Genomic DNA, 25,706 nt, shown 5'->3' with positions numbered 1-25,706 from the left:
ACAATCCTAAGATCTCCTACTGGAATTCCAGAATCAGGGTCATAAGGAAGGGGACTTTAGGAGCATCTCAGAGAAAGCCAGTTGGTACTTATTTGGGGCATGTGCCAAAAATTTAAGCTAACTGTCCTCAGGCTTTTAAATTGTGTTCTTTTGGGATTAGGAATTCACAGATCTGGTCCCAGCAGGAATGATGTGGGACAGGTAAAATGGGACACTTTTTTTTTCCTATATCAAAGTTCGAAAACTCCATTTGGACCTAATGTGTTCCTCTGGGCATTTTTTTTGGATTCTGACAAGTAAAATGTCCTTTAAATATTTTTCCCAGATTAGCAGCAAATGTAGGGACCACCATGCCCCTTCTGGCTGATGCTGACACAACCCTGAGGCCCTGGCTGTCCAGCTTGGGATGGGCCTAGAAGAAAGCTCTGAAAGAGACTCCTCCGAGGGAGGAACCATGCACCATCCTGCAGTATTTTGGGGGATCAGGTTCAGGTTTGCAAAAGAATGGGTCACAGAGGAGCCTTTTATTGGGAGATGCTTCTGGTTGAACGTCCCTAAAAAGCTAATGACCTGCTCTAAAGACCCAGATGAGAGGGTCAGGAGAAAGCAGAAAAGAAGTGGTTCTGATGGCTCTGCTGATAGGGGCACCTCAGAAACGCAGGAGGCCTGGAGGGCAGCCCCAGGCTGGTGGGGAGCAACCATGTGGGGTGGTAATAAAGGGGCTTCCTCCTTGAAGCCGTTCTTCACAGACCCTGCCACTGCAGAACCAGGCATGCCAACCCTGAGACCCAGGACCTGGGTGGCCTGGCCCACCTGCGCATCAGCTCACACTCCCCACTAGCGTTCAGATTCCTCGAGGGTAAAGCCTACCTTCCCCTTGCCTGATGTCCCCCTTCTCAGCCCCCACCAAGCCCATCTCACATCACGTCATGGAACTGCACTGAACCACGCGCCCGACAAATCCCAGGGCCTAAAAGGAGTCCCAGCCCGAGCCTCGACTCACTCAGGAAAACCACTCACCCTCCCTGATTTCACACACGCAAGACGGGAAAAGATGCTGACTAATAAGCAAATAGCCACTTGCCCAGGTGAGTGGTATCTGGTGCCAGCACTGAAACCTGGATCATAGAATGCATTTTGCTTCCTAAAATAAAAGATTTCAGCTTTTTTAAACGTAAATAACCTGAAGAGAAGGAAGTTCATAATCCTTTTTGTATCTCAGCCCTAGTGCCCAGGATAGAGCTCAAACTTTAAGAATTGAATTCAATTCATTATTACCTAAAGTCTGAAAAGAAGATCGCCTTGTCAAATTTCAGTGCTCGTGGATCTGCAAGGTTTGCATACAGAATTATAAACGGGCATGCCAAACTCTAGAGGATTATCCATAAAGCACATAATACAGGATCTAAAACAAACAGCCCCGGGGCAACTGGACACTGTGCAGGCCCTGGACTTACCTTGCACCTCGACGTAGATGGGGTCAGACACAATCTCTTCATTGTTTATTTTCATCTTACAGATATACGACCCATTGTCTGAACGCTGCACACTGGATATGCTTCAGAGAAAGACACATAAAGAGATTTACAGTGACTACCCTTTGAGTTTCTACTATAGGAACAGAACGTTCTTTAATGTCTTTGTCACATGCTGTGACGGTTAATCTTATGCGTCAACGTGGCTAGGTCATGGTACCCAGGTATTTGGTCAAACATTACTCTAGATGTTTCTGTGAAGGTATTTTTCAGATGTGAATAACATTTAATTCAGCAGACTCTGAGCAAAGCAGATTACCCTCCATAATATGGGTGGGCCTCATACAGTCATTTGAAGGCCTTATGGGCAAAGACTGAGGTCCTCCAAGGAAGAGGGAATTCTGCCTCCAAACTGCCTTGGGATCCAAGACCGCAATACGAACTCTTGCCTGGGTCTCCAGCTGACACCCTGAAGATTTCAGAATTGCCAGCACTCACAATTACATTAGCCAATTTCTTAAAATAAATTTCTCTTACTCTCTCTTTATACACACACACACACACACACACACACACACACACACACACTCCATTGGTTCTGCTTCTCTAAAGAACCCTGACTAAGGCATACACCGTCACTTGTCCTGACTTCTATGGTAGATTCTCCAGCACGGTTCTCAATATCCAGGTACCGCCCCATCAAGGCATTTTGCAAATTTGTAGGGTTGCTTTGGATGGTCACAATAACTAGGGGGCACCATGGCTTTTAGGGGCCAGAGGCAACTGTTCCATATCCCAAGTGACCTTCTGAGACTTGAATTCAATTCCACTTTACATACAAACAAAGTATTTTGCCTGGTTTTCACATCCACCTCATTTCCCGGGACCGTAACAATGGAGGGCCACGATCCCTTCATCCTGTTTGGGACTTTGCGGTGACTCGGTCATCACTTGGAAAATGAATCACTGACAGCCCCGCTCCCTCTGCAGCTGCCATGTGCGTGGGGCCATGCCAGGTTCCCCTGCGTACTTTATTCTCTCTCCCTGTGTGGTCATGCCCAGCATTTACAAGTTCACATTCACATTATTTTATTACAAATCATCTTTCTTTTGTTTTTCTTATATTACAGTTTGAACACTGCATGTTAAAAAACATCTGAGATAAACCCAGGGCCTTGCCTCTAAGAGGCTGTGAATCCTGCTTTTCACCTTTCCGACCTGTTTACAAACAGAAAGTTATGCAACAAATGTGCAACCTGCACTTTGCAATGCTCACAGATGCTCTTCAACAGAGAATGCCTTTATTGGCCCAAAGGCACTGATGTTTTCTGTGCTCATCAGACACAGCAAAGAGGACCATGACCAGAGGAAAAAGAAGAAGAAGAAAAACATGGAGGGGTGACCTTCCTTCCCAGCAGCCGGCTCCCCTGATACAACTTATTTATACCAAAGCAAAATAAAACCCATCCCTCAACCTGTAAAGGTCTGAGACGCAAGGTTTAAAAGAGACCAGGAAGCTAGCAAGGTCAGAGGGGCCGCATCCTGGCCCACGGGCAGCTGCCAGCGGTTGACGCGCTGCAGTTAGCATCGAGAGCCAGCACACGGCAGTGAGAGCCCCCAGCCCTCGAGGAGCCACAGTTCCCTTCGGTTGAACACACAGTTTTCGGACCAAACACTGAACATTTTAAATACAACTTGCCCCCAGCTATACCATTTTGCAGATGCCTGTTAGCCTATGATAAACAGAGTAACTAAAATACATGCCAAGATTGGTGTCAATCAGAACTAGGGGGACCAGGGCTGCTTGGGTTAATATCACCTCCTTATTATGCCCAGGACTCAGCAGTGTGACTGTCACCTGCATTTCCTGATGTGCCAATCTGAGCAGTGCCCCACTGACTCAGAAGACTCCGACTCCCCCTCTCCCCTCATTCCTGCGTAGGAGCGATATAATTCTGGAATGCACCTGGGGAATGAATGTTGGGCTTGGGGAGGACCCAGGGGTCAAGGAAAGGCCGGATCTCTCCATGCTTTAGGGCAGGAGGCAAATGTCACAATGTCTACAGGTCACTAGGAGAAGACAGAAAGAGACCTCACAGGACAAATATCTCCAAACAAGAGGCTAGCTCACCTTTCCCTGACAATCTCCCTGAATGTCAGGGTGACAGGAAGCGGCTGAAGAAACGGGGAGAGAAGCATGTATCTAGAATGGTGCCCTGCCTGTCGTGGGTCAGGACTAGCGGCTGAACGGTGCACGCTGGCTTTCAGCAGCTCCCGAATATTCTGTACAGCTGACCAGTCTAACCTTCTTTGCAGTTCTAAGGAAAATCCAGGTCACAGCTACTGAAGAGGGGGTCCTTTCCACATATTGCACAAGTTCAACATAGAAGAGGCGTCATTTTCTTGAGGCAAGGCCCAGGGGCTCGACAGAGTGGGTGATGAGATCTGACAGGCTGAGGACACCTGTACTTTGAAGACCGGGCTCTGGCTCAGGGCCTGGGACCCCACAGTTGCAGCAGATTTGTCACATGCCTTAGGAAGACAGGGACCAGTGAGAAAGTGAAAGCCAGAGAGGGATGCAGGCACAGCCCCAGAAAGGGAGCCAAGGGGGCTGCACCCAGCCCAGAATGCAAAGCGCACCTGTGCAGAGGCCCCAGGGAACCCGAGAGACCACCAGGCACAAATCACAGTTTAGCAGCACATTTTGTGGCTGCAGAAATCAGACTACACAAACAAGTCCAGGAGTACCTTAAGCCAACCAGCAGGGAAAATTCAGGCCAGGAGAAGGAAAAGAGAACACAAAAGAAAAATGATCAAAACTTTAACTTTAATCATTCAAGTCAGGAAGAGTTTAATAATTGTTGGGTGAGAAGGACTATGTGACTACATTAATTAGTAAGTCCAGATCCATCGTACCTACAGTACAGGAAAGGTTTTTCACAAATAATTCTACTTGTTGCTTTCTACACATCCAAGTAAAGGCTCTCATGTGAAGGCAGCGTGGGGTGGGGTGGGGCTGGAGACGAGAGGAGTAGTTGTCCCCGCCCAGCAGGAAAGGCTCTGAGCTCAGAGCTGCAATCTAGGTTCCAACAACTGAGTTAGAGGAGTTCCAGAAAGAACACCGAAAGGGGAGGGGCAGCATAATTCAAGAAAAGGCCCCCAAACTGGAGATGTGGATCTTTCCTACACGGCCTCCTAGGTGGGCAGCACAGTGGGAGAGAAAAGTCCCACCAAGGGGCTTCTCTGGGGATGTCACAACTCCAAGATAACGTGAGGATCCCAAAAGCTTCCAGGTCATTAACGAGTGACTCAGGACAGCACCACAGTTCTCAAGAACAAATCCGGGAGTGAAAAGGAAATATAATAACGACTTCAAAATGACAACAGAAATTATTTTCCTTTCAAATTCTGTATCCGGCCAAACAACCTCCAGGTGAGGGTAGGAAAAAAATGGCATTTTCAGACATGCAAGTCTCAGGAAGCCATGGGACGGTGGGCTCTATGCCAAAGGGAGGGAGTGAAGGCCAAGAAGAGGGGGGCCTGGGCTCCAGGAAGCAGGAGCTAGAAATCAGGAGGAGTGAGAGTACCCACAATGAGGGCAAAGATGGCTCCGCTGGACCCCAGACCTGGAGGGCCGCCTGCCTGGACGGCAGCAGGAGAGGGCTCCAGGACTGGCCTCTCCAAGGAAAAACCTGTCCTGACCACTCTGTCATTTTGAGAGGAGGTGCATATTTTCCAATAGAGTTTAGGGAAGAATGAGTGATTGATCCTTAGAAAATTAAGCAAACTGACAAGCAAGAAAACTAGTAAATTCAAGAAAATAAAAAAGCTATAGAGAAGAAAAATGTAATTACAGGCCAGTACATGATTCAGCTGAAAACAGTACTTACGTAGCTGAAAAAAATGTGAACCCTGGGTATTGATTTAATCACAAGTGTGAGTAATAACACACCATACTGGGGCCTGCACACACACACACACACACACACACACACACATAACTCACATGGATTGAATATCATCTCTGGAAAGATACTCAAGAAATGGGTAACCTCAGCTTCCCACTGGGAAAGAGCTGGGGGTTGAAGTGGGAGAGAGAATTTTACATGTATGCACTGCTTTAAAAAAAAAAAAAAGTATAAAAATCCTATCAGATTTTGGCCAAATACAAACATCTGAACCAGGGAGGACCAAAGAAACCATACAGACTCAGCCATGGTGTCTAGACAGGAACCACCTGGACAAAGCCGCAGGGCCAGCAGCTGCAAAAGCCGGTCACCACAGGGCAGCCATGGCTGGGTTAGCCCCGGGACCTCCCGCAGGGACACACAGCCTCTCCCGACCCTCAGACCTGTCACCACTATGCTGGCCTACTCAGAAATTGCTTATAAGTAATAAAAAAGCTCTAGGGTCTTCTTAAAAGAAATGCAAAAGAGGACCAATATTGGATGATTCCACCTACATGAGGTGCCTAGAATAGTCAGAATCAGAGAAAGAAAGGAGAACAGCAGTTGCCCAGGGCTGGGGAAGGAGGGCTGGGGGGTCAGTGTTTGATGGGGACAGAGTTTCAGTTTCAGAAGATGACAGAGTTCTGCAGATGGATGGTGCAATGGTTGCACAATAATGTGAATGTATTAATGCCACTGAATTGCACAGTCGAAAAGGGTTAAAATGGTAAATTTTATGTTATATATATTTTACCTCAAAAAAATTTAAAATGAAAAAATTTTTGGAAAGAAATACTACGATAAGTGTCCTATTTTCCCGTCACAGTTCAGATGGTGCTGAGAGGATCCAGGGATAACCTGAGCGCAGACACCTTGGATAAACTCTGAGCTGAAGGGAAGTCTTCTGGATATGAAGCAGGTCAGAGCGTCAGGGATCTGCGGCTAATAATTTTTCCAGCTGATAGTCTGGCTTCAGAAATTATGTTCTTAACTTTCTACATGTTTTGCGGATTTTGACATGTAATTCCAGTTCTGGGTCACCAAAGGCAGCAGCATAAAGAACAACTGGCAAGAGGCATCCGCAGGCCCACAGAGGGCAGGCCGTGGGCTAGGGGCTCAGCACACAGCCCCACAGGGACCCCGCTAACACGAGCATCTCACACGGATGGGGCGGGGGTGTGCTGCAAACGGCACAGGGTTTTAGCGGACCCAAACTACCCACTTAACATGTTTACAAAGAAAATTTATTGAGAAAGTAAAATCCTGCCCGCTTTAGCTACTGGGAACTGTGCCAGAATTTAAAGTGCACTGGGAAACCCTAGACTACACAGAAAACAAACACCAAATACTTTCCCTTTGCCACAAATCCCCCAATAACTAAACCTGCAGGGCCCGCCAGCCTACAGGGGCATCAGCATTTGTTTTTGCTTGAGAGTTGGTCTCCCCAGTCTTCTGGTTTGATGACTAGTGCCTTCCTGGAATGTTCTCCCTTACGAGAGAGCATTTCCACCTAAGCTAGAGAGCTCTTTACGCCCTACCCCAGACCTTAGAGCTAATTATATCCCACAAATTACTCCCTCTTTTAGAGGCTCCAGGGAAAGGTCTTGGCCAAGGAATGTCCCAGGGCCCTGACAAACGGATGCACTACAGTTTCAAGATGATAGCAGTCAAGCTTGATATCACACAAGGTGGGATGCTGGTTGCAGTGCCAAGGGGGAAGCCCAGCCGGCTGACTTAAGTCACGCAAAGGAGGTCCCGTAAATGTTCTCGAGTGACGCAGTCTGAGTCCCATACCCTCCACGACTAGGCCGGGTGGCATGGGGTGGGCAAGTTGGGGTGGTGGCATGGATTTTCACTATTAACCCCCAGGCCATCAGTTAGGAATATCCCAACCCACTAGCAGATACTGAGTGCTTTCTGCACCTATTAATGAAAGACAACTCTTGGCTCTAACAACAACAACAGATAGCCAGTGAAGTAGGAAAAAAATGTGTATTAGCACAGAATGAACCCAGCTCAAGAGGGCATCTGGACTCCAAGTATCATATCAGTTACTCCTTCCCTTATATATGCCCCCAACCTTGGCATTTTGAAAATATTTAACGTTTACCCATTATAATTTCATTTGCATTCTTCCATATTTGCTTCTGTTTTATAACAGCAAATTACAGTAGCATATAGCAGCCATTAAAATATTTTGAAGACTTTTAATAATGTAGGGAAATATTCATAATATAATGTTAAGAGAATGAAACAAGACATCTATTCATCTATGTAATAAAGTACTAATCTATTTCAAGACTATTAAATTTACATATGCTTGGAAAAGTTTTCCAAGCATGGTATTGTGGGCCATGCTTTCCTTCTTTGTATTTGTTTGGTATTTTCCAAGTATTTAACAAAATACATATTTTACTATTAAAATAATTAAAAAATACACACATACAGGAGCTAAGACCAAGTAGTTTCAAATACCTTTCAGGGACATTCTCATGCATGATGCCAAATCTCCTGTAACCTTTGCAGAGTATGTGGGATTCATACTTAAATGCCCATTAGCTCCTCCTACCATTTCCAGCCCCATCCTAACCGCCAGTTTCAATAAGCTGAGGTTTGACCTCTTTTTTTCTTTTTGAGGAAGATTAGCCCTGAGCTAACATCTGCTGCCAATCCTCCTCTTTTTGCTGAGGAAGACTGGCCCTGAGCTCACATCTGTGCCCATCTTCTTCTACTTTATATGTGGGATGCCTACCACAGCATGGCTTGCCAAGCAGTGCCATGTCCACACCCAGGATCTGAACCAGCGAACCCCAGGCTGCCAAAGCGGAACGTGTGCACTTAACCGCTGCACCACCAGGTCAGCCCCAATAAGCTGAGGTTTGACTGCAAGATGTGGTTGCTCCTGAGCAGCACAAGGGTCCTTCCCTGGGTCCTGAGGTCACATCCTCTCCCCTACTTCAATACTTCAAGGCCAAATCCAAACTCGGAGGGAAACCCTCCCTCACCATATGAGCAGTACCTTAGCACTTCTGCACTTGACCCTTGACTCTCCCTTCCCCTCCATTCTGTTCACCAGCACAAGCAGGAGGACAGGGACCAGGTCTGCTCCCCTCGTCTCAATGCCCAGCCGTTCATTCAATTAGTTCTTCATCCCACAATTAACGAATTGCCTGCAAACATCTTCCCCAGCGAGGCTGGCTGTTTTTAAACCGGGGGGCCGTTGCCTAAGTTGTAATTTGGAAAAAATCTCTACTCCTTTGTCTAAAATGATGTTACTAGTGAATGTTAAAGCTTTCTCTGGTGTAAATTACTTTATCACATCCTTTTCTTCCTTTGGAAGAGAGAGAGCAATATGACAGCATGAGGCCACTGTGGGAAAGAGGGGGTCAGAAGCAACGGAAGGAATAACAGAGAAGGTTCTGCTGCATTAAATAGGCACGCCTCCCAAACTACACCTTCTACTAGGACAGGTCCTGTTTTAGGATCAAAGACCAGATGCTTCACTAACCCTTGTTTTTAGAATGAGGAATTGGGGAATTTAAGTGTAGGGTAGGCAGGAGGCAAGAGTTCGCATGTTATGGAAGAGAAAAGGTGCAAGCAACATCCAGCTGAGAAAGTTAAATACAGCTTCCATAACCCCGTCAGTCTCCAGCAACTCACAAGTGCTTCATATTTAAAGGATGAGTGCAGGGACTAACTGTGGAGTCCTCAGTCTGGAGACCTCATCATTTTCAAAATTCATGTCAGAATTTCGACATGTTCTAATAACATCTTATACAAAAATGGTCCCATGACCCAACTCAAAATACCATGTGTTTCTCTCTATAGTTCCTTTAACCCCTGCCAATATACAGATAGCCATATTTTGTGTTCTCTTCCCTTCATATTATTTCATCTGCAGATTCCCTTGAATAAACATGGTCTGTACATGTACTGTTGATGGCAACTCCAACAAACCTGCAGGCTAATGAATTCCTCATAAAACTGCATACATTGAAAGCCTAGAACTAGTTTTTAACCCTTCACTGTTCATGGGAACCAGAGTGGATTTCCTTAGGGCACAGGAGATGTGAGAAGACAGAATACGGCAGGTGTGCAAGTCGGGTTCCCTGTTTAAGGATGACTAGCTCACTATCTAGTGACCCTGGGAAAGTCCCCCTATGCATAGGGACCTCAGGGTCCTCATATAAAATATACCACGTTTCAGATCTCCAACATCCTTCTCTCTTGCCAATAAATTATGCAAATATTTATAATCTTGATTAAGTCACTATAATGTACTTCACAGACGCACTCTATAGCTACTGTACCACCTGAATACGACTTTAATAAAGTCGAAGGGCATTATAATGGTGTCCTTGATGTTGCACCAAATGCTACTCAATTCAGCTGAGTGTCCATCATTTGTAAGAATTCTGATCACTCAATTTGCCTTAAGGCTTATTAGTTTGAAGGTCAAATAAGATTTTTCTCCTTTAGAACGTGTTTATGTATAATAAACTGAATACATACATAAGTCTAAATTTTTCTCTAAAGTTCTCAAAATATCATTCAGGTCACCTTCTGAACTTTAAGAGCAAAAGTTCAAAACAAGATACTGTCTAATCTAAGTTTAAAAACTCTCCAATTTAAGTCCTGTGAACATCTCATGGCCCCTTAGAGCACACTCGGAGCTGGTAGTCATGTGGTCCAAACCCATCTCTCTGGCAAGAAGGCCAGAGAAGATGCAGCAGCTCACCCGTGGTCTCCCCGCTGGCCAGGGGCAGGACTCCTGCTTAGCAGCCCCAGCCCAGAGAGCCAGCAGGCCTGTGTGCCCCTCCTAAATGATGCCTGATGAGACCAATGGGCTAGGTTTCTGTTTCTTTAAGCCTTTAAACTGCTCCTTATTCATTATTAAATGGTGATTTTACTTCTCCCATCAGAAGTTGTGTCCCCTTAATGGTAAAATGTCTGCAATTTGTAGTTGATTCAGAGAAAAATATAGTCAAAGCTCCTGAATGGTCTCAGCCACTGGCTGAGAAGGGCAGTCTGAGACCCAGCCAGAGTTTAGTCAATCAATAGAAAACATGGAGGTTATTGTGTTCTCTGCCTTGACTCTGACCAAGCCTATAACCTGGGATAATATGGGGAAAAAACGGCACATCTTATGGAAGTGTTGACACTAAACTCTAACTGGAATCGTTAGGTCTGTGGTAACTCTGAGGCGGTTTTCTGAAAAGGAAACATAAAATGATTCACCAAAAGACACGACACTGTCTGGGACTGCCCCGCGGATCAGGTCAGAGAAAGTGAAAACAGACCAGATCAAAGAGGGCCCCTCGCCAGGGCGGAGGCATCCCGGACAAAAGGCCCTCGCCTCAACTCTGCGTGCCTCTGACCTCATTCTGATCTTCTAATGACTACAGGTCCACCTAACTCTACAACTATACATGCAAGGAGGTCCTGACATTTAAACAAACGAACAAAGAAAAAACACAAAAACCCTCCTGGCTGAGAGGAAGGAGTAGCGAATAAGAAAGGGTGGTGAGAAGAGAAGCAGCTGGCCAGTCTCCAGCATTCTGAAATATGCTGACTCAGTCCTGGGAACAATGTATTCCAGACATACGTCCTGGCTTGGCTTATCTGTGTCACTCCCCTAACTCATGTGGCTTGCCCCTGCCAACACCAAGTGGAATACCGACCCACGTGGCTGAAGTTTGTCTAGTTTCCCCAAACTTTACAGACTCTCCACCTTTTTCCTACCCCAATACACATGATCTGCACGTCAGTACCATGATCTGCAGCCGCAGCAGGGGGTGTTGAGGAGAGGCGGAAGGGAGCGGGGACAGGGCACGTGAAAGGCATGAGAGGGCTGCATTGTTTTAAAAGCTCCCCACCCACCAGGTGATTTAGATGTCTCCTCATACCTGGCAAGAAACACCGTTCCCACTCACTGGGAAAGCTCTGGAGTCAAGCAGGACTTGACATGACTTGTAGGTCAGCTGGGAAGTGGTCCTCCAGAACCAGAGCATCTGATAACCAACATTCCAGAGGGAGCAAGAGCCATTTAAAAGAGGTCAACAATACAGACCGTCAGCTATTAATCTATACTCTAAATGGACCAGTGGGGTGGCTCACACAGAAGACAAAAGGATGTTTTTTATTGACAAGGTCTTTTACTTTTGAGCAACAGCATAACAGCATTAAAAAAGAAAGGAAGAAAGAGCACACGTACCTGAAGGAAGCGATTATTGTTGTAACTTCATCATCTGTATAAAACTGAGTAATTGCATGATGTGCCCCAACCAATTCCTTTCCGTCTTTCCACCAAGAAATAACGTCGGTGTCCTGGTACACATTAGGTATACTGATTGAGCAATTAAACTTGACGTCCTTATGTTCGGAAAGTATTATGTGGCCCACCGTGTGATTAAATGCAAGAGGCGGGAGGAGCTTTGACCTGGCAGAGGTCACCCTGGGAAGGGCTGCATTTCTTGTATGCAGTCTTCTGGGCTGGGTTGGCGAAAACATCAAGGCAGGCTGGTACCCACTGGTGTGAGGAAAGGAGGCTGGTGTGTGGTCCGCTGGCAGGTTTCCCGGGGCAGGTCCTGGGAGTGGCACGTTGGGCGTGGTTGCCTCCCTCACCTCAGCAACAGCTGGAAAACAGAACATTCGATTTTTAGCCTTGTAAATAACAGAGCTTTCCCAGAAGGTACCCAACTTATTAGGCCACAAAGAGAGAGAAATGGGGCATCCTCAGTGTCCTCAGAAAATACAAGCAGGATTTATTTAACACACACGTCTGGACATATATTCTCACTTACAAATTCATTCGTTTACTTACCGCCTTCTAAATAATGCTTAAGATATATAATTCCCCCATCAAAAAATATTTTCTTTTTTATTGAGATATAATTGACATATAACATATTAGTCTCAGGTATATGACATAATGAGTCGATATTTGTTATATATCACGAAATGATCACCACAATAAGCCTACTTAACATCCATCACCACATATAGTTACAAATTTGCTTTTCCTGTGATGAGAACTTGTAAGATGTACTCTCTCAGCAACTTTCAAATATACAAACAGTATCATTTACTACAGTCACCATGCTGTACATTACATGTCCAGGATTGATTTTATAGCTGGAAGCTTGTACCTTTTGATGACCTTCACCCATTTTTAAAAAGTGTGACTCATTCCAAGTCCTTCATACCCAACTCAGCACCATGGCAGGAAGGTGATGGCACCTGAGATCACTCGTCTCACTGTCTGCTCAGTCCTCGACTATGTCGCAAATTTGGCCAGCAGTCTTGCAAAGGCTGCTACTCGTCACAAAGAGACAAGTTTACAATTCTTGTGCCTCAACAGGACCCATCCCTAGGCATGGGGGAAAAAAATCAACATGCACTTATGTCACCAGCTAGAATGACTTGGGGCTTCCAGCAAGATGCTTGCCTGCTGGAATGGACCTGGAAATGTTTGATTTCATCGGGCCCACAAGTACTTCTAAAATAGAAACAAATATTTAAAAAAATAATAAATATATGTAAATAGAAATAAACATAAAATAAAACTAAAGGGGCCGGCCCCATGGCCGAGTAGTTAAGTTCACACGCTCCACTTTGGTGGCCCAGGGTTTTGCTGGCTTGGATCCTGGGTGCAGACATGGCACTGCTCATCAGGCCATGTTGAGGCGGTGTCCCACATGCCACAACTAGAAGGACCCACAACTAAAATATATAACTATGTACTGGCGGGATTTGGGGAGAAAAAGCAGGGGAAAAAAAAAAGAGAAGATTGGCAACAGTTGTTAGCTCAGGTGCCAATCTTCAACAAAAAAAACTAAAAACAAAAATAAAAACTCACTTCTAGTTTTTTTAATGGCATTTTGGGACCATACATTCTATACTGGTTGTTATTTATTCAAACATATTGACCGCAAGTGGGTGAGACAGGCAGGCAGGAGAAACACAAGCCTGGCATTTTGTGGGTTAGTGACTGGGGCACACAGAGGCGCCCCATCCCCACTCGAGGGCTGTGCCTCCTGCCACACTCAGGTGTCACACTCTCCTGGGCCCCTGAGTGTGTGTGTGCAGGGAGTAGTGTGGTCTCTTTTTAGGGTCGTGGGAGATTTAGCAAATAAGAACACAACATGCTGAGTTAAACTTGCATTTCAGATAAACAATAAGTCATTTTTAGTCTAAGTATCCAGCTAAGTACTTATTTGGCTAATGGAGGGACAAGCAGGAGATGTGAGGGCAGAAGGGAGGACCTGGGAATTTATTCCTCTGGGTCCCTCCCTGCCAAGTCACCCTGGACTGCACAGCTCCCTCAACTAAAGTCACGGCCCCTGTTGGGGAGTGCTTTCCCTACAACTCTTGCTCCTGTGCCAGGGCCACTCTCACGGCTGCTGCCAGGCTGGAGGACAAGAGATTCCACTCTAAGAAACCAGGGACGGCTCACTGCTTGTCCTCAGCCTGAGGTCTCAGTGGGTGCGAGAGGGCAGGGGCCCTCTGCATGCTCTGGGGGCGGATGAGGTGGGTCAGCTGTGTGATGGCCTTGAGCCCAGTCATCCACACAGATGAGTATGCTGCCATGGGAGCGATCATTTACTCCAGGGACTGGAGGTCAGGGTGACTCCACAGAGAGGGGCCCCCGCCAAGCCAAGCAAACCCTATGCACAAGTGTGTGCCTGTGCTCCAAGCAGGAGGTGGCGAAGCTCAGTGTCTGGGTCCCATCCAGCTCCCCCGTCTTCCTCTGATTTGGGGACACTTTCTGGCTGTTTGTCTGGCTGTTTGTCTTATCCCTGTAGACTCTCCTCCAGAATACCCTTTTTCTATAGGCTTCGAAGCACTTACACTTCACCTGGACCTCAGATGAGCAAACTTCTCTGGAGTCCTTCCCCATCACTGAGTTCCTCGGGAGTCAGGGCTTTTGTTCAAATAACTATTTTTTTTTTCTTTAGATATATGTCCTTTTCACAGAAGGCGAAAAGTGGAGTGAGAAAAGCAAATAATATTGTCTTTGGTTTGTTTAACTCACTTAAAAATATTTAACCTTTTTAATTATAAAGGTAACACAAGTCTGTTGTGAAAAATTCACGTATTTATAGAAAGATAGAAGGTATAAAATGGAAACCTGTTTTGTGACCCCAACCCTGCAAGATTACAGTTTGGGGTATAGCCCTCAGTTTTCTATGAGACAAGCTGCTAACTGAACAAACTAATGGCAAGGCCACCCACTCAGATGACATCACAGAAGTCGGGGAGCAGCCAAACCCACATTGCAATCACTATGGATGATTTAAAAGACAGATAATTTCCACAATTTGATTTGCCAGAAGTTGGTAGAATCATTTAATTGCCAACAAATATTTATACAGTACCTCCTGGGTCTAAGATTTGCTGCGACAGTCTAATGGGATAAAGAAAGCCACCTGTCCCAGGAGAGGAGCAGCAGAGGGTCCCAGGAGTTAAAGGGGAGATGGGACACAGCTAACTGCTGGTGGGGGGGAGGCTGTCCCGATAGTGTCAGGGAGGCCTCCCTGATTGCCTCACCACACACCCCTAGACAGTTAGGCTGAATGTGGAGAGAACTGAATCCCAGCTGAGGCAGTAGAAATTCTGATACTGGCTCTGATACCAGATTCCCCACATTAAACACAGCATATATTGGGGTTAAAACCAAAGCACTCATTCCCTGCTTACTCCCTGGCTTCTCGGCTCCAAAATACACTATTCTCCATGGAGACAGACACAGCCAACGACAACCACCTGGATTCGTTATCTCCTCCTCCTCCCCACCAAGGAGCTACAGGCTGGTGGGAAAGCTCTGAGCAGCGAGGTCACGGGCTCCCTCCTCTCTGCAAGTAGTCTCAAGGCCAAACACAGGCTGGTGGAAAAGCTCTGATCAGCAAGGCTATATGCTCCCCTACCTAAAACCCCAAATAAAAATCCTTCCTTTTAGCTTTTCGAGGAGTTTGGGATTTCAGCATTGGCTGCCCTTTTTCCTTGCTCAGCACTGTGCAATAATAAAATTCCTACTTTCTTTCACTACACCTATTGTCAGAGACTGGCTTGCTGTGCAACGGGTGAGAGAACTCACTTCAGGTTCGATATCAATTCCTGGAAGGTTTCTGAGCAGAGGAAGGAGAAGATCAGAGCTGCGCTTGACCAGACACTGACAGCTGGCTGAGCGAGAGGAAGAGGAACAGGAAGAAGGCCAGGAAGTAGGAAACCCGTCAGGAAGAAATTGAAGACCTAACTACGGGAGTGGCCAGGCAGTTGGAAGGATGCGGAGACAGAAGAGCGGCTGAGGCAACAGCATTCTCAGTATCGCCATCATTTCACAAAAGAAAGGTCAGTCTGACACCAAATATTTAGGAAGGATGAAATCTCAGAACACAGGACAGTTCTCAGGAGCGGTCAGCTGGCAGCTTTATACTGACTGCTGCCTGAAGACTGCAGGCTCTCAGGCTGCTTCGGGTTCAGTTTCCTCACAGGGAAAACAGGACCATAATGGTGCCTGTTGGGTTGCCATTAGGAATAAAGGAGTCATTATGATGTCTGGCTCATAGTAAGCACTCAACAATGTTAGCTATTATTACTTTGATTATTTTCCCTTTTTATTGTGAATCAGTAAAAACCTGCCATGGTCTCAACTTGAGAACTCCTGATTTACATGGTTGGTACTGACAGTGGAACGACCACACATACTTGGTGAGGTTGCTGAGGTACGCACTACACAACTTGTGGGGAGCGGGTGTGGCCATTCACACAGCTGTCTGCGTAAATGGTGTTCTAGAGTTGTCGCCAGCCATATGCGAGGGCTCTGAATGATCATGGATAATGTGAAAAAGGCAAAATGAAAACCATTCCAAGGTTTTGGACTTAAGGGTCAAGGCAATGATGAGTTAGAAATGACTATTTAAGCTGCTAACTTTTCACTGTTTTGATGACTTCAATTGTATAACTTCAGCCTCCTTGTTTTTCCTCACAGAAGTAGAATACTTTAAAATTATTTTGTGGGGAGTGACGGTAGGAGGATGAGGGCAGACTAAAGATTTAAAAACTTTTGATTTTCATTAACATGTTCCTGTTAACTCAGCTTCAAGATGACAAAAGCACATGTGGCGGGCCTGTGTGATGATCACCATTTTGGAGACAATGTTTAGTCAGTGTGAGAGATGTATTAAAAAACCCACAATTGGAGACTTAACTAGAATCTGGTCCTTTCCACACAGCACACACGGAAAAGTGGGCTGACTCTGGCTGTAATTTACAAGAAATCTTCACCTTGCCCCTCCTACCTTCTTTTAAGGTCGTGTCTTCCTGTGGACTGGATAGCAGCTAAAGTGGGAATTTAACCTTACAAGTAAATGCAGCTAAGCAACCTTGAATAAATGGCCTCCTGCTCAGGTCCAAGAGTAACTGCCCAGGTGTTCCATCTGCCAACTCCAAGGAGCCACACTCATCCAGTCCTGGAGCTGCTGATGGAGTGACCCTGCCGTGTGCCATGTGTTTCCAATCACCACCAGCCCTTAACTAGATTCCAGTGCCAGCTTCTTAAAGACAGGGATCGTGTCTCCATCCCCTTCTTCCAGTGGCTGGCACAGGGACAACGCCCTGGGTCATGGGTAGCAAATGTTTATTCACCCAAGAAACAAACGGGTTAGGTATACTGTCCCTTGTCCCGCATGGGCTTGCCTTGTTTTTCTGAACAAATTTGTCTATAGCTTCCTAGAAGGCTGGAGGCACTCTCTGAACCCAGCATGATGCACGGCATGGAGCTGATACGCAGTGAGCATCTGTGGAATAAATGGGTGTGATATGGGCAGGGTTCTGAAGGGTGAGAGGTGGTCCAGGCAGGGACACTGCTGTAGGGGGGAGTGGGACAGCTGTCATGCCTCTGAAGCAGCACATCTTCCACCAACCACACAGAGCCACAGCGATCAGACATTTAGGCACCTTAGTCTTTTAGACTCAAAATTGGCCAACTGGAGGATGCTAGCAAAGAGGCTATTTTCTGTGTGATCAGCTAGCGCATCCCACCCTTACATCCATGAATATTTGCTGAGTGCTTGCTGAGCATGCCTGATGGCAGGCGGGTTGGCCAGCAGCTCTGCAGTTAGAGAGCCAAGACCCATGCAGCCACCTGCTGCCCAAGACAGGACCTCAGGAAAGCTCTTTAACCTCTCTGCTCTCCTGCAAGGATAGAGTACCTCAGTGGGAGGAGATGATCAGAATTACTGGTCCACCAGCGTACTCCACAGATATTGGCTGATGTTGTTGCTGTCTTGCACGTGAACCTGGGCCTGCTGCCCCCCTGAAGGAGGAATTTCTGGGCTTTGTGGGAATGAGTGCTGAGATCAATCAGGGAGGTCCATCTCAGACAGTACATAGCGCCACTAGAGCAACGTAAATGCCAGCCTTGAATGAGAGAGAAAACACACTTCCGGCTTGTGATGGCCAGCGGGCTCTGGGCTCTCTGAACTTCTCTATGGCTGGCCTCTACAATCCTTTCCCAGCATGAGCACCTTTAAAGTTCATTGAAGCCTCAGGATCACAGCCCAATGAGATACAGGAAGCAGCAGCAGCAGAAATTTCAAGTCCCAGGATAGCGGGAGACCCCCCAGGGTTTGGAAGGGGGCTGGAGAGCAGGCTGGCGAGCCCTGTTTTGTTCAACCCTGCCCTTGGGTGTTGTGTACCATCAGCTTGTTTTACAATCCCGGGTATCTGGGGACGAGGAGGAGAGTGCCTTGGCCGCGGTGGTGGAAGGGGTCCTCGCAATCCTCTGAGGGGCCAGCCACCGGGACCCACTTCCCCTGCTCTTTCCACTCTTTCTCAAACAAAAAAATGGACAGAGGCATCAGCCGAGCTCTCTCAAGTTCAACCTCAAAATCAAGAGGCCCAGAGGAGACTACAATAGAGTGAGGACTTCTCCTCGAACTCCTATGGGTTCTTGGCTTCCCATCCGAGGAGCAGATGTGGGGCAGGGGCAGCAGCCAGGCCAGGGGAGCAGGGACCAACCTGGCAGGGAGGATGCGTTTTGCTCAGGCGCTAAGGCTTCCTCTCCCGCCTTGATGCCGGCGGCGTGGCTTTGCTATCAAGCAGCCAGCGCGGTTGGGAGGAGAAAGGCCCCTTTCTGGGGCGGGTTTGCGGTTTACAGGAAGGCTTTTTGTATCCAGACTCCTATTTATGCCCTTATGCCCACGCCCCTGTCCCCCTCCGCTGCCGCGCCCTGAGTCCCCACCCAGGAGAAAGGGCGTATCGGGACTGGTGCCCCCCACCCCTGCCCCACTCCAGACGATGTTTGAATCACGCCCCTGAGTGGCTTCTCTGTCACCTAGGGTAAGACTCCGCCCCCTACGGCTGCTGGCTGAGGCCAAACACAATACAAACTTTCTATTTAACATTGTTTCACTTGAAGCAAACGTGATTGATAAAGACGTGATTGATAAGGATAAAATGCGAGTGATAAAGAGTAGCAATAATACTAAAGAGAGAAAATTTTTTAAACCTTCAACCAGAAATAACCAGACCTGATTGTTCCCAAACTGTAAGCGGTAAAATAAACATTAACTTCGCTGGAATAAATGCCCTCCACCACTTGGAGAAAAATGGGGGGAAAAAAAGGCCATTCGTGGGATGAAAGTGATTTCCTGGCCCTCCCATTGCGCCAAGTGGAGCAAAGTCCCGCAGGCGGACCCGGGGGAGCTGACCCCGAGAGAACCGGCCCTGGCAGGGGCTTTACTGGAAAGGAAGAGGAGTAAACAATCTGGCTGCTGTGCTTGGAGGGTCACAGCTGCGGTGTGACAGTGGAAAGGCGGGGGAGCCAGTGAAAACCCACTGAGATGCCTGCACAGAGTTGGCGGGTTGTGCCAGTGGCTCAAATTTTCCACATGGGCCCCAGTGGGCATAGGGTTGCCAGATAAAAAACAGGAGGCTCCAGTTATGCTCGAATTTCAGATAAATAACAAATATGCGGGACATACTTAGTCAAATAAATATAACTTAGTATGATTTAGCTGAAACCAGCTGGAGCCAGAGTACCAAGGAGTTCACTGTCGCCCTCCCACAGGCGGGCCTCCTGGGCGGAGAGCAGGGGGAAGATGAGTCTGCAGGGGCAAACAGGGATCCAGCCCACAGAGCAAGCTCTTCAGCCTCTGAGCCCTCACCTGGAGGGAGTGAAGGGGCTTGGACCTCTGAGCAAAAATGATGATAATCAGGGTGACCTCCGGCCACTTCCCCTGGTCCCCATACATTCTTTTGGGCTCAGGAGAAAAAAAGAAAAAGAGTAGAGCCCCACGCGTGTCTCCCCTTGGCCTCATGCACACACTTCAGAAGTAGGGAGTCCCTCATGTTCCCCTTCAGCCTGCATCCCACTTTTTGACTTGGGTATTTGACTTTTTCTTGGTAGAAATGTTTTGCAAAAGAAGCTTCCCAAAAAGACTGCAACCCTCAAGTCCTTTGTAAGCAGGCACCCATGCGACCAGAAAAGAGAGTTCCAGAATCGGACTGTGACTCTTTACCATCATCTTCCAACTCTCCACCATGCTCTCAATCTCCACTGGAATCTCCAGGGAAGTTTTTAAAGCTCTGATGCCCGGCTTTCCCCCAGAGCTCGAGTTTACTGGCCCCGGGTGCAGCTTTGGCATTGGAATGTTTAAAAATTTCTTCTAATGATTATAATGGGCAGTCAGGGTCAGACCCTCTATTCTAGGGAATGGATCTGGTGGCCAAAATCACCTGGGGCAGAGGGGGAGGGGGGCTCCTGAGGGTCCAGCCCAGGAATCCCCACACAGAAGGCCCAGGTTCGAATGCATGTAGCTTGGGGGCATGGTAAGAACAAGAACTCTGGAGTCAGAGGGGCAAGGGGGTAGCCCCAGCTCAGCCACTCAGAGGCCAGATGACCTTGTGCAAGACACTTGTCCATCTGAGACTCAGTCTCTCATCTGTAAAGTAAGACAGATAACACCCACTTCTCTCAGAGACAAGAGCAGAATACTGCACATAAGATGCTGTGCACACTGCTTGACATGCGCAGACATGCAATAAATGGCAGTCATTTTCATAACATGAAACATCTGATCTGTCTTGTTTCAAAGGTGCAACTAGTCATGCCTGGACTACCAGTGCTGAACATATGGAACCAATTATGCTGGCTTAGACCATTCACCTCCTGCAGTGAAATATATATGTTTACTTAACCAAGGGGTTTCCTTCTCTTTCCCCTTTGGCAACATACCAAGTGTCACAGAAAGATTCTGAGGGAACATTTTCTGGCCAGATTTCACAAAGCAGCTTCCCCCCTCACCCCCCCATCCCCACCCCCCGTGCCCAGGGTTGTTTATCCCCAAGAACCAGATGTGACTTTCACAAGACCCAGAAGAGACCCTCAGTCTCCAAGTTTAACTCCTCCATCACGCTGCCCCTAACACATGCCCTCTAGCCACCAACATCTGAAATCCTATTGATAAAAAGGTATTCTTTTAAGGAGAAAAATGTTTTCCTTTAAAATGTGACTATCTGGAAGACCAAACATTTTAGCAAGAATAGTTTGTCAGTCTTTCCTAAGTGACAGAGGGCAAAGAATTTCCTCCAAAAACAGAGTAGATGTACTTTTTTCTCTATTCCTCCCACCACATACACCAAAAAAACCACTGGACATCATATAGAAAACAAACCCTGAAAAGTGGACAGAAGGCAGACTGACTAAGGACCTCAGGACCCAAGAACAAGATGGTGATGAATTCTTTGGGTTTTCCTTTTGCCCCACATGTCCCAATTTGGAAATGCTAATAGGCAGAAACAACAACAACAAAAAAGCCTGTTCTCTCTCTTCTCTCTCAGTCAAAAGACCAAGAAAGGGGCAGCCCAGCAAGACAGAAGACTTTTAGACATTAAATGCTCTCCTCCAGTCAAACAATCCAGAAGAAACTATGGCTCCATCCCCACTCATGCCAGCAAAGGTCAAGTGGGGAGCCTAGACTTCCACCATTATCAGGCTGCAAAGAGGTGACACAACTATTCCACTGGGGTGATATCAGATAGGGCCAACTAGAGAGCTGGGATTTCACCTCCACTGGCAGGCGTTAGTAAAAGACCATGTGGGGAGCCTGGACTTCCACTCCCTCCTGGCATTAATGAGGCATCCCTCCTCGTCCCCACTGGGGTGGTATCAGAGGAGGCCTAGTGGAGAGTCAGGGCTTTCACTACTGTCCAGGGAGTCCTGCTTTCCCCCTGCCCTGGTGTCAGTGGAGATCAGGCAAGGAACAGTCTGGAATGTAATAAGGCCTTCTTACCCCTCCCAGCCAAGGAGGTATCAGTGGAGGCCTGGTGGGTAGCCAGAATTCCCACCCCACGTCCAACCAACAGTAATAAGGACCCTCCCACACTCAGATGTCAATGCAGGCTGAGTAGGGAAGCTAGAATTCTACCCCCACCAGGCAGTCAAGAGGGAGCATGCCCTCCTCCCCTGCCAGAGCAGTTCAAAGGAAACCAGGTGGAACAAAAACTTTAAATAAGACCCAGACTGTCATCATATAATACCGACAATGTCTAGGTTTCAATAAAAAATTTGACTTCAAATTGAATGAAATACCAAGACGACAGAGAATTATCCAAAAAAGCTATTAAAGAAAGAACCATAAAAATACTTCAACGAGCCATTACAAACATGAATCACATAAAACAACAGAAAGTTTCAGCAAAGAAATACAAAGTCTCAGTAAAGAAATAGGAGATATAAAAAGAACCAAATGAAAGTTTTTTAACTGAAAAATACAATAACCAAAATAAAAATTCAGTGGATGAGGGGCCAGCCTCACGGCTGAGTGGTTAAGTTTGCACTCTCCACTTCAGCAGCCTGGGGTTCGCTGGTTTGGATCCTGGGCACGGACCTACTTGCAGCTCGTCAGGCCATGCTGTGGCAGCATCCCACAGAGAACTAGAATGACTTACAACTAGGATATACAGCTATGTACTGGGGCTTTGGGGAGAAAAAAAAAAAGGGAAGATTGGCAACAGATGTTAGCTCAGGGCCAATCTTCCTTACCAAAAAAAGTATTAAAAAAAAAGAAGAGAATCATAAGTTTTAAAAAAATTCAATGGATGGGCTCAACAGAAGAATGGAGGAGCAGAGCAAAGAATCAGTGAACTGGAAGACAGAACAACAGAAAATTATCCAATCTGAACAACAGAGAGAAGAGACTGAAAAACACAGGAACAGAGTCTCTGAAACTTGTAAGACTATTAGTAAAGATCTAACATTTGTATCATCAGAGTCCCGGAAGGAGAGGAGAAAGAGGGCAAGGCTAAAAAAGTACTTGAAGAAATATTGACTGAAAACTTCCCAAATCTGACAAAAGATATAAACCTACAGAGTCAAACATCTGAGTGAACCCAAAATAGGACAAACTCAAAAAATATCCACACCAAGATACATCACAGTCAAAATTTTGGAAACTAAGGACAAAGAAAACAGTTTGAAAACCCTGAGAGAAAGATGACACCTTACCTATGGGGAAAAACAATTCAAATCACAGTGAATTTCTCATCACAAACCATGGAGGACAGAAGGAAGTGAGCCAACATTTCTTAAGTGCTGAAAGAAAAGAAAGAACTCAGAATTTTTCAGGAATGAAGGAGAAATCAAAATATTCTCAGGTGAAGGAAAACTAAGAGAATCTGTCATCAGCAGACCTACCCTAAAAGAACAGCAAAAAGGAAATTCTCTAAACAGAAAGGAAACAATAAAATAAGGAAATTTGAATCATCAGGAGGGAAAAAAAATGTGGAAAGCAAAAATATCAGTCAATACAATAGACTTTCCTCCTTCTCTTGAGGTCTCCAAATTATGTCTGATGGTTGAAGAAAAATTTTAACACTGTCTGATGTGGTTCTATATGTGAAGAGGAAATATTTAAGGTAATTATGTTTTAAATGAGGGAGGGAAAGGGACTTAAAAGGAGGTAGGGATTCTGATAAACTGATAAAATATCAATACCTAATATATCAATAACTCCATTAACTATAAATGATCTAAATATATCTATTAAAAGACAGAGATTAGCAAAATGGATTAAAAAAACATAACCCAACTATCCGCTGTTTGTAAAAAGTTCACTCCAAATATAATGATAGGCAAGTTGCTCCCAAAAGGATAGAAGATGATATATCATTTCAATCATGTTTTAAACAGAAGAAAGCAGGCTGGCTACATTAATATCAGATAAAGAAAATTTCAAAACAAATGACCAGACACAGAAAAGCATATTATATATAATGATAAAAGAGACAATCTACCAAGAAGACATAGCAGTCTTAAATGAGTATGCACCAAAGCAAACCACTGCAAAATACATGAAACAAAAACTAACAGAACTGACAGGAGAAATAAACAAATCAACAATTATTGTTGGAGACTTCAACACTTCTCTCTGAACAACTGATTGAAGAACTATGCAGAAAATAAGCAAGGATATAGAAGAACTCAACAACACTGCCAATGAAAAGAATCTAGTCTATATTTATAGAACATTCCACCCAATAACAGCAGAATACACATTCTTTCCAAATGACGAGGGGATATAAACCAAGATAAACCATATCCTGGGCCATAAAGCAAATTTCAACAAATTAAAAAGAAAACTGAAGTCATACAGTTTGTGTTCTCTGACCACAATGGAAATAATTAGGAATTAATAACAGAAAGGTAAAAGGAAATTTTCTAAATACTTGTAAACTAAACTTCTAAATAATAGATGGATCAAAGAGGAAGTCTCAAGGGAAATTAAAAAAATACACTTAATGGAATGAAAATGAAAACACAACATACCAAAATTTGTGGGACACAGCTAACAGTGCTGAGGGGAAAATTTATAGTACTAAATGCATACAATGGAAAAGAGGAAAAGTCTCAAATCAGTAGTCTAAGCTCAGAACATAGAAAAAGAAGAGAAAACAAACCCAAAACAAGCAGAAGGAAGAAAATAATAAACATAAGAAACAAAATTGAAAAAAGAAAAGCAATAAAGTAAATCAGTGTAAGAGCTGGTTGTTTGAAAAGATTAATAAAATTGTCAAATCTCTAGCAAGACTGAGAAAGAAAAAAAGAGAAAACACAAATTACTAATACAGTATCAGGAATGAAACAGGGAATGTCACTATCAACTCTGCAGACATCAAAAGGATAGTAAGTAAATACTCTGAAAACTCTACACACAAATTTGACAACATAGAAGAAAGTGACTAATTCCTCAAAAAACACAAACTACTGTAATTCATCCAAAATGAAATCGATAACTTGAATAGCCCTATAGCGATTAAGGAATTTGAATTTATAATTTAAGGAATTCCCAAAAAACAAATTTCCAGGCCAAATGGTTTCACTGGAGAATTACACTAAATGCTCAAAGAAGAATTAACACCAATTCCACGTGATCTCTTCCAGAAAGTAGAAGAGGAGAGGGCATTTCCCAATATATGTTATGAAGCTAGTGTTGCCCTGATACCAAAACCAGATAAACACAGTATAGAGAAAGAAAACTACAGATCAACAACATCCTTCATGAATATAGATGCCAAAAATCCTTAAGAAAATATCAGCAAATAGAATTTAGCAAAATACAAAAAGAATTATTTACTACAATCAAGTGGAATTTATTCCACAGACAGAAAGTTGGTTCAACATATGAAAATTAATCAAGGTGATCCATCATATCAACAGGCTAAAGAAGAAAAATCACAGAATCATATCAATCATCTAACGAAATTCAACAACCATTCAACACCCATTCATGATTTTTTTAAAAACTCTAAGAAAAATACAAAGACGGGAACTTCCTCAACTTGATAAAGAGCATCTACAAAAAACCAACAGCTATTATTATGCTTCATGGTAAAAAACTGAGTTCTTTCCTCCTTAGATTGGGAACGAGGCAAGCATGTCTGCTTTCCCCACTCTTAGTCAATATAGTGCTGAAAGCTCTATCCAACGCAAAAAGGAAAAAGAAAAAAAAGCAAAAAAAGAAATAAAAAGCATCAGAAAGCAAGAAATAAAAGTCGTTATTTGCAGATATGACTGTCTTCATAGAAAATCCCACAGAATCTCCAAAAACCCTCCTTAGACGTAAGTGATTTCATCAAGGTCACAAGATACAAGATAAACATACAAAAATTATTATATTTCTATATATTAAGCAATGAACACATCGATATTGAAGTTAAAAATATAATACCATTTATAATCACTCATAAATAATGACATACTTAGGTATAAAGCTAACAAAGC

General features: G+C 45.1%; 1 protein-coding gene across 2 annotated transcripts in view; it reads right to left on the bottom strand.

The window, feature by feature from the left end:
* Window positions 1–25,706, bottom strand: part of MERTK (MER proto-oncogene, tyrosine kinase) — a 102,167-nt gene that overhangs the window by 64,922 nt on the left and 11,539 nt on the right. Inside the window, exons 2-3 of one of the 2 annotated variants that reach the window (XM_046662468.1) lie at window positions 11,637–12,057; window positions 1,458–1,558 (exon numbers count right to left, since the gene is read on the bottom strand). In XM_046662468.1, coding sequence (XP_046518424.1) covers window positions 1,458–1,558; window positions 11,637–12,057 — 522 coding nt within the window. Of the gene's footprint in view, window positions 1–1,457; window positions 1,559–11,636; window positions 12,058–25,706 lie in introns of those variants that run through there. The other variant, XM_046662469.1, reaches the window with a different exon arrangement.

This window comes from Equus quagga, chromosome 5 (assembly GCF_021613505.1).
Source record: "Equus quagga isolate Etosha38 chromosome 5, UCLA_HA_Equagga_1.0, whole genome shotgun sequence".
In the NCBI taxonomy this organism is placed as follows: domain Eukaryota; kingdom Metazoa; phylum Chordata; class Mammalia; order Perissodactyla; family Equidae; genus Equus; species Equus quagga.
The sequence above is the reverse complement of the archived record's forward strand: the minus strand, read 5'-3'. Positions and strand labels throughout refer to the sequence as shown.